This window comes from Panthera pardus, unplaced genomic scaffold (assembly GCF_024362965.1).
Source record: "Panthera pardus isolate Hobbes unplaced genomic scaffold, ASM2436296v1 HiC_scaffold_21, whole genome shotgun sequence".
Classification (NCBI taxonomy): Eukaryota; Metazoa; Chordata; class Mammalia; order Carnivora; family Felidae; genus Panthera; species Panthera pardus.
Window position 1 is genome coordinate 8,435,407 of NW_026526777.1, and position 12,405 is coordinate 8,447,811.

General features: G+C 47.9%; 1 protein-coding gene across 1 annotated transcript in view; it reads left to right on the top strand.

Moving 5' to 3' along the window:
- PBX1 (PBX homeobox 1) overlaps positions 1-12,405 on the top strand; it is a 295,032-nt gene that overhangs the window by 225,731 nt on the left and 56,896 nt on the right. Inside the window, 1 exon segment of the mRNA XM_019465723.2 lies at positions 12,325-12,404. Coding sequence (XP_019321268.1) covers positions 12,325-12,404 — 80 coding nt within the window.

Genomic DNA, 12,405 nt, shown 5'->3' on the forward strand with positions numbered 1-12,405 from the left:
TCTGTCCTTGGGGTACACACCTCTGTCGATGGCGGTCATCTGGCCGCCGGTCATCACACGGAGGTGTGAGCCAACTCGAGCAGGGCAAGGGCGTACTATTCGTACTAGTACGTGTCTCCTGTGACTGGTGCAGTTGGGAATAGTCATGGAGCAGGCCAAGACTCAGTTATCACTGTCTTGTGGGAAGATCCCTTAAGGTCAGTAGCACATTGCATTAGGAAACCTGCCTTTGAATTATGCTGTGGTTTTCAAAAACTGGGAAGGATGCTGTATGAGAACAGAATGTTCTTTATTTCAAACTAAATTCTGATGAAATTGTTTGGAAGGTTAGAGAAATAAAATGCTTCTGCTGTGATGGAGTCTGTAAATACAGGCAAGGAAATCCCACTTGTCACCAGGAACCGGAAAAGCATGCGTCGTCCCAAGACAATGAAACGATGTCAAGATGGTAAGACCACACATGATAGCAATGTGGCAACATCCGGTTGTTTTAACATTTGAGTGTGGGGTTCCTTAATGCCCCTGCGGCAAAGGATGATCGTGAGGCCTGAATCTCACCCGAAAGTAAACTGAAACAAGCTTGCTCAGACCTTGATGGTGAACAGGCTTTCTTCTCTTTGGTTATAATTTATTTATTTATTTTTAAGTGGAAATGAGAAGCAGCCAGGCTAGCTTATCTGACCCAAGCGGAGGCTGCGTCAGAGCTAAGTGGTTCCCAGAAGGGTCTTCCAGCTTCTCGAAGGGCTGAGTCTTCCCGAGCGAGCTCTGCCAGGTCCGGGAGTCTCAGATGCTTCGAGACTCAGGAAGACCGAAGTCAGGGGCTCTGTGTAAAGAGAGGAGTCTTCAGGCTTCAGAGGAAGCAAGGTTCTTAAACGTGCTTGGGAGGAGAATAGGAAGCTAGGAACGTGAAGGGGGGAGAAAGAGGACAAAAAGATACTTGAAATTTATTCTGTTGGCTGAGGATCAATTGGTTGGTCTGTGATGGTGTGAAAATGAGCCTGCCTGGAATCACAGGACAGTGGGGGAGAGTGTGCGTGTGCATGCACACGTGTGTGTGTGTGTGTGTGTGTGTGTGTAACTGGGGGAGAGTGTGCATGTGTGTGTGCACGTGTGTGTGTGGGGGGAGTGGGGGAGAATGTGCATGTGTGTGTGTGTGAACTGGGGGAGAGTGTGCATGTGCGTGTGTGTGAACTGGGGGAGAGTGTGCGTGTACATGTGCGTGTGTACTTGTGTGTGTGTGGGGAACTGGGTGGGTGTGTGTGTGTGTGTGTGTGGAACTGGGGGAGAGTGTGCATGTGCATGTGTGTGAACTGGGGGAGAGTGTGCGTGTACATGTGCGTGTGTACTTGTGTGTGGGGAACTGGGTGTGTGTGTGTGTGTGTGTGTGGAACTGGGGGAGAGTGTGCATGTGCATGCACACGTGTGTATGTGTGCACGTGTGTGTGGGGGGAGCTGGGGGAGAATGTGCACGTGTGCGTGTGTGTGAACTGGGGGAGAGTGTGCGTGTACATGTGCGTGTGTACTTCTGTGTGTGTGTGGGGAACTGGTTGTGTGTGTGTGTGTATGGAACTGGGGGAGAGTGTGCATGTGCATGTGCGGGCATACTTGTGTGTCTGTGGGGGGAACTGGTGTGTGTGTGTGTTTGTGTGTGTGAACACTCATTGACTTATCCCAGTTCCTTCTGTGTTGCTGGTTCTTAAGATACAGAACCCAAACTCTTAATTCTAAATCTGTCTTGCTTTCTCATTCCTCCCAAAGGGACCTTTTTCAATGGGATTGATTCGGGTTTAACCAACAGTTGAAAACCTACCAGTTACTGAGCACAGACATGTGCTTTTATAAAAATGACCTTATTTCATCCTTAATAAGAATTATGGTGTGGCTGATATTATTATTGACGGTCGGGTGATAAGGAAGCCGAGCTGAAGGGAAGGGCGGGTCACGGCGTGGGAATCCTGCACGTGACTTTGTACCAGTGATCCTTCTCCGTGCCGGGCTGTGGAGCTAACAGCAGAGAGCCCTGGGCATGTACTCACGCGCTTTGGGGATATTAACCTATGACGGGAAAGGAAATCTACCGCGTGTTAGCACTCGCAGCGAAGCAGAGAAGGTACCGGAGACTCCAAGCCACGGAACATTTTCATCTTTAGGCCAGAGAATATTGAGGAGTGTCTCTCACTTCCTCAGCGGTCACCTCGTTCAGAGACTCCCATGGCAGAGAAAGCGTGCATCGCCTGGGAACGCACAGCGGGCCGCTATCCAGTCCTGATGCTTTTATGTACAGCCTGGTAGGAGACCCTTTCTTGCGTTCTGGGCTACCGCGTGCAGAGCAGGCCTCACACGCCCAGGGCTCCTGGGTCACGCCCTCCTACCAGCCTCTGCAGCGACTCTTCGGGCAAAGGGGTTCCCCGCGCTGCCGTCCAGGCTTGAGCTATTAAGGACCAAAGCCCCTCGCCCAGGCAGCCGGAGCCCATCCAGAAAGGCAGGAGCCTGCTGCCCGGCACATAAGCCCTGTCTCTGCCAGCTGGCCCGGGGAGTCTCCTGTGCCAAGCAGGGGACGTGTGAATGGGATCTGTGCCCGAGCATCGCCTGAGAAGGAGAAAACGCATGTGACCAGGCCCGCCGAAGCCTAGCCCAGAAGGAGAGGTGACAAGAAAATCGCGATGTGTTTCTCTAAAGAACACCCGAAAACATAAACCCCCCAAAACAAACAAACTTTAAAATCATCTCAAGAGTGTCCTATAATTTTATTTCCCCCCCGCCCCGCCCGAAAACCTCCCACGGAGCCCTGCACATTTGGTGGCTGTGGGCTGCATGTGAAGCAGTAAGGGTATCGCGTCGTGTTTCGATACCCAGCACGGTGCCTGGTGCCGAAGGGAATGCTCGGGAAATATTTGTAGGATGAGGTATTTGAGGCATCTCAAAATCTTGCTGCCGATTCACTAAGGCCCTTAGGTCCCCTTTCTGGGTCCGCCTGCCACGTCTAGACCCAGAAGGAAAGGGGAAAGAGCCATAGGACATCTTATGTTTGTAGCTAAATCCCTGGTGGCACTTAAAGAGACCCTGGAGCTGGGGTCCCACCTTCATGTCCCTGAGCTTCTGAAGGGCTGAGACACAGACAGCACAGAGTCCCAGCGTGGTTTCCAGCACCTGAAGATTTCGTGACCTTGGCCTTCTCACCTGACAAGGCAGCCCCAAGCCCATCGTAGCGTGCACCAGGCATGGGGCACCAGGAGGGTCTCCGCTCCCGTGGCCGCTGGTGCCCCCCATGTTAACCAGAAGCACTGACCAATAGCCGGCTAGAGTGCTGGTCTGGAAACTTCAGGGCATTGAATTGCTAATCGTTTCCAACTGTTTGATGGGCACTCTTTTAAAAGCACACGAAAATAAGCTTCTCCGTGAAACAAACGAGGGGTTAAGAGCATCAGGACGCGCTACCCTGAGCCTCAAGTCACTAACTGGAGACTGCGGTCCCTCCTTTGGTGTAGAAGAATCAAATTATGTCATAGTCGTTTCTCAGCTCGAGCTGAGGAGTTCCTGGTTTGCGGGTGTGATCGGGCTTGTGGGAAACGAAAGAACCAGGAGGACGGGGAGGAGGCTGTGCATTGGTTGAGGGTTTTCTTCTGGCGACTTTCTGTGCCCATCGCAGGCCTCGAGGCGGTTGGCGTCGTGTGCGAGAAGGGACCAGAGGACTAGGACTCACGGGCCTCTGGAAGCCGGAGCCCATGGCTGGTTCCTCTTGCAAATCCCAGCACCCACCTCGTTCCTGGCACCTTAGAGGTGCCTGTGGTCAGTAATGTAAGTGGACTGAGCATTCCTCACAGGGCTCAGCTGTGGTCACATCGTGTGCACGGCCCCTTCACTGGGGACCTCTGTCAGCCCTTGCCGGAGTTCTTCCCAGGCACTGGCCACGTGCCCGGTTCGCCACAGCAGCCAGAGCCTTCCTCGTGGATAACGTTGGCTTTCTGGGGATACCCCAGGCTCCGGGTCCCGGAGACTCTGGCTTAATGACAGCCTAGATTTGCTTGTTTGGAATCGTCAGATTTGCAAAGGCAGACTTTTGACGTGGGAGAAGGCCTTTGATCCAAGAGCATGCTGGCCTTGGTCCAGCCTGGAACTGGCACCTAGGGGATGAGGCACGTGGGAACCCCCCGCCTCCCTCCTGGCATGGTGAGGCAAAAGGCTTTGGGTCCCACCACCCCCCATCTTTTCCTCCTTCGCTCTTTTTACATGTGAAGAAATGCTTGGACAGGTGCTTAGCGCCCGAGGCTCTGAGAGGCCACATGGGGGACACCCAGATGCAGGACAGGTCTCTGTCTTTCAGGAGCTCACGGCCTTGCTCTGGCAAGCTGCTAGGTGTGACCTCGGGTGTTCTGCAATGCCCTGTGGCCGTGGTGTAGACAGCACATGGTCTGGTGGCTCAGAGGTGAGGGAGTTTGTTTTGGGCTATTATTAGGTTAGGTTTCATGGGGGAGGGTGCCAAGCTGAGATTCGAAATAGGATAGGACCGTGATAAGTGGATTTCTCTGGCCGAGAGAGAAGAGGGCATTCTGTCCCGTGGCACGGGGGCTCTAACCGTTTTATGTGCCATTGGCAGAAAGAGGTGATTGAAGGGGACCAGATTTGGAGGAATTGAAAGAAATTAAGAAGTCAGTAAGAAGACCTTTCTTCCTTCCCTGCCTCCTCTCTGGTTGTCTTCTCCCCAGAATGTTAGTCACCATCTGCGCATGGAAAGACATTGTGTGCATGCACACACGTGTGCACACTTCCCCCCCCCCCCCCAAGTTGATATCATGCCCACTTAACTACTGTTCGTGAAAGAGTCAGCATCCTAATGTTGTGGTCAAGAATAAGGTGTCTAAGACTCTAGATTCTAGTCTTGGCTGTGGCCCATTTGCTTCGATTTGGGGGGAAAGTTACTTTGTTGTGACACTGCCTTTGTCATCTTGAATCATCCGCTATGCACTTTGGACTTCATGTTTTATAAGGTGACACAATTCGGTACGTACAAGTACTTGATGAACAAATACAAGGGGTGTCTGTGCTATTTTCAGGAGGCCAGCACTTGGCTGTATCCCTAAAAATGCAAGGACAACGTATTTCCGTCCCACACTTCTCTCCTAGAGATGGCGGAACAGTCTTGGGGGAGGCCGGGAGAGTTGCTCTCTCCCGACTCTTCCTGGTCATGTGTAGTGAAGACTAGTCCATGGACGATGAAACGCCCTGCGGGGGGTTTAAGTCTCACACTTTCCAATCAAGCAAAGACATTGGCCAGAGAGTGTGAGGGCATCTACCCTGGCCAGGCCTCCTCATGCCCTTTCTCAAACCACCTGTCGTCTTCTATCTCTGTTATCTGTGTGCTATCTCTATCTCTGTATCTCTATCAGTATCTCTGTCCCCCAGCCCACCTTTAGGTCCCTGGACTGCAGTCCAAATCTGAAGACAAGCCTCTCTGTAGATCTGCCCTCCTCCCCCGCCACCAGCCCCCACCGTGAAAGTTGAGTCTAAGCAGGGGCATCTCCCCCAAGGCTAACTTGGGGACTGGAAACTGCCGGACCCTCCCTGCAGAACCCATCCTTGGTGAAGAAAGAGTGCCCTCTAGTGGGCGTAGGCTGGAGCTGCTCAGGATCCGTGTTGTTCAGACAAGGACAAAACCAGCGTGCAGCCCCCCCTGCCAAGGATCTTGAATATGCCTTTGGGTTGGTTTGTTTTTCTCCTTCTCTGAAGAAAAAGAAAGAAAGAAAGAAAGAACAGCGGGAGACCAGTGGTGAGAGCAGTTCCGACTGTGGTATGGCAGTCCCCTTATCTTGGGAGTTTTACCGAAGAAGAATTAACCCCTGGGCCAGCCATGGCAATGTGACATCAGATGCTTTTCAAAGGGCTCGTGACAGGTTCTACATAAATCACTCACCTGCCTTGACTGGTCTCATACAAGATGGGGTAGATGTGCAAGGAGGAGACTGCTTCCTTGGCGGTCATTACCAAAAGGGTTAACTGCTTCCTTGGGCAGCCCCCCTGGATAGCGAGCCCACCGCAGTTGATTACGTCCTCTGATAGTACAGACCTGACTCCCGACTGTTAAAACCCTGTATACACTGCTGTAAACAGGGGACTTGGCCCTTTAAAACCTGGTTCAGTAAAAGCTGCTGGACGGGGGAGCAAGGGGTGGCGGGGGGGAGGGAGAGAGCGCAGGGCGCCCATCAGAGAAGCAGAAACCTGATCATATGTGATGGTTGCTGGATTAGGTAACAGCTCCGCTGGTGGAAATTGGATCTTGGAGGATGAGTGTTAACATCTCTGGTGTCCTGGCGAAAGGTTCATTTGAGTCTTGCATGGTGCCACAGAGATAAAAAGGAGCTTTTAAATAATCATTTTGTCTCCTACACACCAGTGTGCTGGCTTCAAGCAATAAATAGGTAGCATCAGTTCTGCTTAGACATATCACCCTTTTCATTTATTTATTTAATGTTGGTGGAAGTTGTTTTTTTTTTTTTTTAAACCGACTAGCTGAACAGTTTCCGTATCCGTGAATCCCAACACCCATTTTTATAATGGTTCACACGGATTCTCCTTCTGGGTAGAAATAAAGTGTATGCAGTTTATTGCCATGGATGCCTCCTCCAAGCATAGAGACACAGCCCAAGACCATCAGAACCAGAATCTTCTATGTGAAGTAGTGGAAGATGAATGTGTTCTCTTGCTTATGTTGTTACTATATATACACATATCATATGCATATACACATGTATATATACCACATTATATATACATGCATATATACACACATGTATACACTATATACACACACGTTATATATATATTATTTATACACACGTTATATATATTATATACACACATTATATATACATACAATATGTACAATATATACACATTATATAGACATATACACACATATATATACACACATTATACATACGTTATTTATACACATATATACATTACATATACATACATTATGATACATTATATATACACACATTATATATACATACAATATGTACAGTATATACACATTATGTATACATTATATACACACATGTATGCACACATTATATATACATTACATACACTTATATATAATTATATATTATTTATATAGATTATATGTACATTATATACATACATTATATATATGTACATTATATACATATTGTATATACTTATATTACATGCACATTATATGTATACACATTACATATACATTATTTGTACACATTATATACACACATATACACACTTTATATATATATACCCACATTACATATATATACACATTGTATAGACACACATATATATACACATGAATACACACATATATACACACATTATATATACATTATCTATGTACATTATATATATGCAATATATATACACACATTATACACATACATTATATATACACATCATATATGTATACATTATGTGAGTGTATATGTATACATGTGTATACACACACACACACACACACACACACACACACATAGTGGGGGAGGCTGACACATACCCTGAAAGTTTTTATTTTCTTTATGATTTCAGTATCATTTAAAAGGTATAATTTGGAGAGGACTGCTCCCTTCCCCCCATCTTTATATTATTTCATTTTCATCAGTTCTCTGGTTTGGGACCTATTTATGAGTTCTGAATTCTGAGTATAAATGCAAGCAACAGGGGCACCTGGGTGGCTCAGTCGGTAGAGCGTCCATCTTGGGCTCAGGTCATGATCTCGTGGTTTGTGAGTTCAGGCCTGCATTGGGCTCTCTGCTGTCAGCCTGTCGGTGCAGAGCGCACTTCGGATCCTCTTTTCCCCTCTCTCGACCCCTCCCCTGCTTGTGCTCTCCCAAAAATAAATTTTTTTTTTAAATAAATAAATAAATAAGCAAAGGAGTGCCTGGGTGGCTCAATCGGTTAAGCGTCCAATTTCGGCTCAGGTCATGATCTCACTGTCCGTGGGTTCAAGACTCAGGTCGGGTTCTGTGCTGACAGCTCAGAGCCTGGAGCCTACTTCTGATTCTGTGTATACCTCTATCTTTCTGCCCTCCCTCACTTGTGCTCTCTCTCTCTCTCTCTCAAAAATAAATAAATAAACTTAAAAAAAATTTCAATAACTAAATAAATGCAAGCAACATCTAGGCTAAGGTGCACTGTGTTCCATCAGGCCAGTTTCTTACTGGCCACGTTTAGAAACCAGCTGTGTTAAATCTTACTAAATCCAATTTCTTTTTAAGGAGTATTTGCTTCCAATGATACATAGGATCTGTACAATGATATAAAAGCTAAGTTAAGTGCTAACATTTGCACTGTGTTTTTCCCCCCTCAACTAAATCTGTCCTCTCTACCTGAGCAGGGGAAAAAAAAAGTCAATACAGATGAGTGCTTTGCACTGTGTGACTGACCTCAAGTTTCCATGGTGGTTTGGGGCTCACAGTGTATCCTTTCAGTGTGCTTTGCTGATCTCAGCAATTTTCTGTCTTGTTTTATTTAAAGCCAGATGGATTTCGAGACCAACAAAATGTTAATTAGGTGGGTGTGCAGAGTCTGTGTGGAGAGTTTGTGTATCTCATCGATAGTTTCAAAGGAAAGGTAGAGGGGCGCCTGGGTGTGGCTCAGTGGGTTGAGCCTCTGACTTTGGCTCAGATCACGGTCTCACAGCTCATGAGTTCGAGCCCCACGTCGGGCTCTGTGCTGACAGCTCAGAGCCTGGAGCCTGCTTCGGATTCTGCGTCTCCCTCTCTCTCTGCCTTTCCCCTGCACTTGATTTCACACTCTCTCTCTCTCTGTCTCTCTCTCTTAAGTATAAATAAAAATTTAAAAAACTTAAAAAGTAAAAAGAAAGAAAAGAGAAAAGAAAAGAAAAGAAAAAAGAAAAGGTGGAGAGCAGCTGGGTGGCTCTGTCAGTTGAGCCTCTGACTCTTGATTTTGGCTCAGGTGGTAATCTCATGGTTCATGAGTTCGAGCCCCATATCAGGCTCTGTGCTGACAGCTGCAGAGCCTGCTTGGGATTCTCTCTCTCTCTCTCTCTCTCTCTCTCTCTCTCAAAATAAATGAATAAAATGTTTTTAAAAATGACTTTAAAAAGAAAAGGTGGAGAATAGGGGTAGGTGAAACCGTGCGGGTCTGGAGAGGGAAAATACACTCAGAAGTGAATGTTGGTGGTGGTAACGTGCCCGTGGTTCCCTGCCTAGTACGTGGAGGGACTGGGCCGGACCTCTGGTCTGTGACTATCTATCTCTGCTTCCTCCTACTTTTCTCCTAATTGAACTTTGCTAATGGAATAAACTGACAGACTGAGCGAGGTGGTCCCAGGCTCATGTGCTGTCTCAGCATCTTTGCCATCATCTTGGGTGGACAGGTTATAGGCTGGCCCTCATGAGACGAGTCCTGACCATTCGGATGCCATCGCCCTCTTTCTCTTTGCTACCTTCCTTGAGACCAGAAATTATCATAAGATCTTTCACGTGCACGAGGGATTGGCTGTGGAGTGACCAGGAAGATCCACTTGGAGGCATTACCATTGGCTCAAGCATCTTGGGGTGGGGTTTCCTGGCAGTCTTGGAGGGGGTGGGGAGGGTGCAGGGCTGCTCTCCCGGAGTCCGTGGCCTCTTCTGGAGGATATGCAACACCAGATTCAGTTGAGTGGATGAGAGAGTAGAATTTTGCCCTGGAACAATTTAATGAATGCCCAAGCTAAAGTGGGGCAGTTACATTTGTTTCTTAAGAATGGCTCAGAGGGGTGCCTGGGGGGCTCAGTCAGCGAAGCACCTGACTTGGGCTCAGGGACTCAGGTCATGATCTCGCGGTTCACAAGTTCGAGCCCCGCCTCCGGCTCTGTGCTGACAGCTCGGAGCCTGGAGCCTGCTTCGGATTCTGTGTCTCCCTCTGTCTCTGCCCCTCCCCTGCTCGCGCTCTGTCTCTCTCTCTCAAAAAAAAAATAAGTAAACATTAAAAAAAAATGTAAAAGAATGGCTCAGAGGTGAATCTTTTACTTTTAAACGACCCATAAATATTTTTGTTGATAAAGCAATTACAATTCACCAAATAAAATCCAGTAGAGAAACGCCCACAGACCCCACACACGAATGCCCTCACTTGCAAAGGTGTGGAGAAGAGGGACTGTACCACCGGGTGCTTGGGTGATCCCATTCTTTTCGTTCCTTTGGGGACTGGAAGGGTGTCTAATGCAGGAAATGGGTACAGCATTGAACTATTTTCTTAAGGAAGCCTCTGTTAGTGGTGATAGGTTCTTCACAGGACTTTGGAGGTTTGGGTAAATAAATTCAAGGGACAGAGTAACATGACCAAATGTTACTCAAAGATCAGTCAAAGGGGCAATTTCCCAGTGAGGGTCCTGGACCGACAAAAGAAGGATTTCACTGGAAAAGAAAAAGTCCACAAAGCAAACTTCAACGATGCCATCACCCGTGTGGTAATTTTATTTTGGTGAAGCAGAATGTTAAGGATTCCGGTGTGAACGCAGAACCTGGGGCCGGTCGTGCATGGTGTTTGCGTACAGGTGCACAGGCTTCCTCCTTTCCACCCCAGCTGGCTCCCTTCCCTCCCGCCACCCTTTCTTATTTCATTGCTCTTCTACCCGGTGCCTTTTACCCTCTGCTCTAACTGCCCCTCTTGGGCCGCGTGACTCAGCATGCCTCTTGGCTGTCTCATGTGTCGTGAGAGCCCAGCTGCAGGGTCCCTTTTAGCACAGGAGTTGGGATTTCCTTCCGAACGACGCTCGAGGTTGCTTCTTATCATGCCTGTTGGAAGCCAGGAGCGTGTGGTCATGCTGATATTCTGTGTGATAGGATGCCCTGAACATTTATACGCTCCCTCGTACTGAGCTCATACCCACCTTCCTGGTGTCGACCCCGTGGGCTGCCTGGCTGGGGCTCCAGAGATGACTGAAACTGACACCCCCCCTTTGGGGCTCCCCAGATGACACCCTACCTGGAAACCGCTCTTGATTCTCGGATCATTCCAGTGCTTGCGTATCTGTCGGGCCACATCATGCCTGCTGTCCCCATCCCCAAACGGAAACGGATGTAGGACTCCTTCTCCTCGGCCTTGAATCACTTCCCTCCTTTCCCACGACTTACCCCCAATTTTTTTTTCCATTTTTTTTTAATTGGAAATTCTTTTCATGTTCCCTCTCAACAAAGACTTGGCTGCTGACAGCTAAACTGGGTTTAGATGAGTGATTTATTTTATGGCAGGTTGTATGAGGGTAGTAAAAAGAGACTGCCTGGCTCTTCTGCTGATTTACTAAAACACTTGATCTCTTCCAGTCCAAACCACTCCCCCCACCCAAATGGCCACGGCGTTTTAATAAAAAGCAGCCATCTCATCCATCTGAGGCTCCTCCACCCTACCTGGCTTCTCTGAATGTCCAAAACAGCTTGTTAAATGGGTCTCACCCTGGTTTCGAACAGGACAGAGTCCTCCCCTGGAATGGAGAGATCTCTGTGTCCAGAGATAAATATTCCCCACTTGACGGCCAATTTGCCTTCGTGCTGTTTTGTTATTTTATTTTTTTACTGAAGAATAATTGACATTGACATGCAAGATATCTTCTTGCCTTTTTAGACTTCTCTACCCTCCCTGCAGGTCTGCAGGAAAGGTCTTAACATTTCCATCCAAAATGACTGGATGTACGTGGCTTAGGTTATTTTGGAAATGTGAAAATTCGGGCTGATCAAATATTACAGCGTCAATGAGTGTAAAACCACAAACTCGTGGAAATCTAAAATTAGAAACGAAGAAGGAAATGTCTTTTCTTGAATTAAAAATTTGGCAGTTTGGGGATGAACGTGAAGATTATATTCTGTTATAATTAAATTTTTTACTTTTGAACTTTCTTTGTGGTACAATAGACATAACAGAAGTTCTCATTTTGACTATTTTTCAGCCTCCAGGGTGCAGTTCGGCGGCATTAGGTGCATTCAGTAGTGCAGCCGTCACCACTGTCTGTCTCTGTGTGACACTCCACCATCCTTCCCCATGTGAAACTCTGTCCCCATGCAACACTGACTCCCAGGCCCCTGTCCCCAGCTCCCTCTACCTTCTGCCCCCGTGAATTGGACGTTCTGGGTAGCTGGAGCATCGTTACTTTCTGGAACAAAGCAGTCCTCTCCTGGCATTCTCCCCCCACTCTCGGTATCCCCTCACCTGATCCCTCATCCATTCTGCAGATGCCATTTTGCAGGCTCTTTGGTGATTTGCTGAGCCAGTGACACAGCCTTGTTTTTATTTTTCTTCATTTGCTCGCTTGGGTTACCACTAACCCTCCCCTCCCACTGTGTCCCTCTGCAGTCTTGAGTATCCGGGGAGCCCAGGAGGAGGAGCCGACAGACCCCCAGCTGATGCGACTGGACAACATGCTGCTGGCCGAGG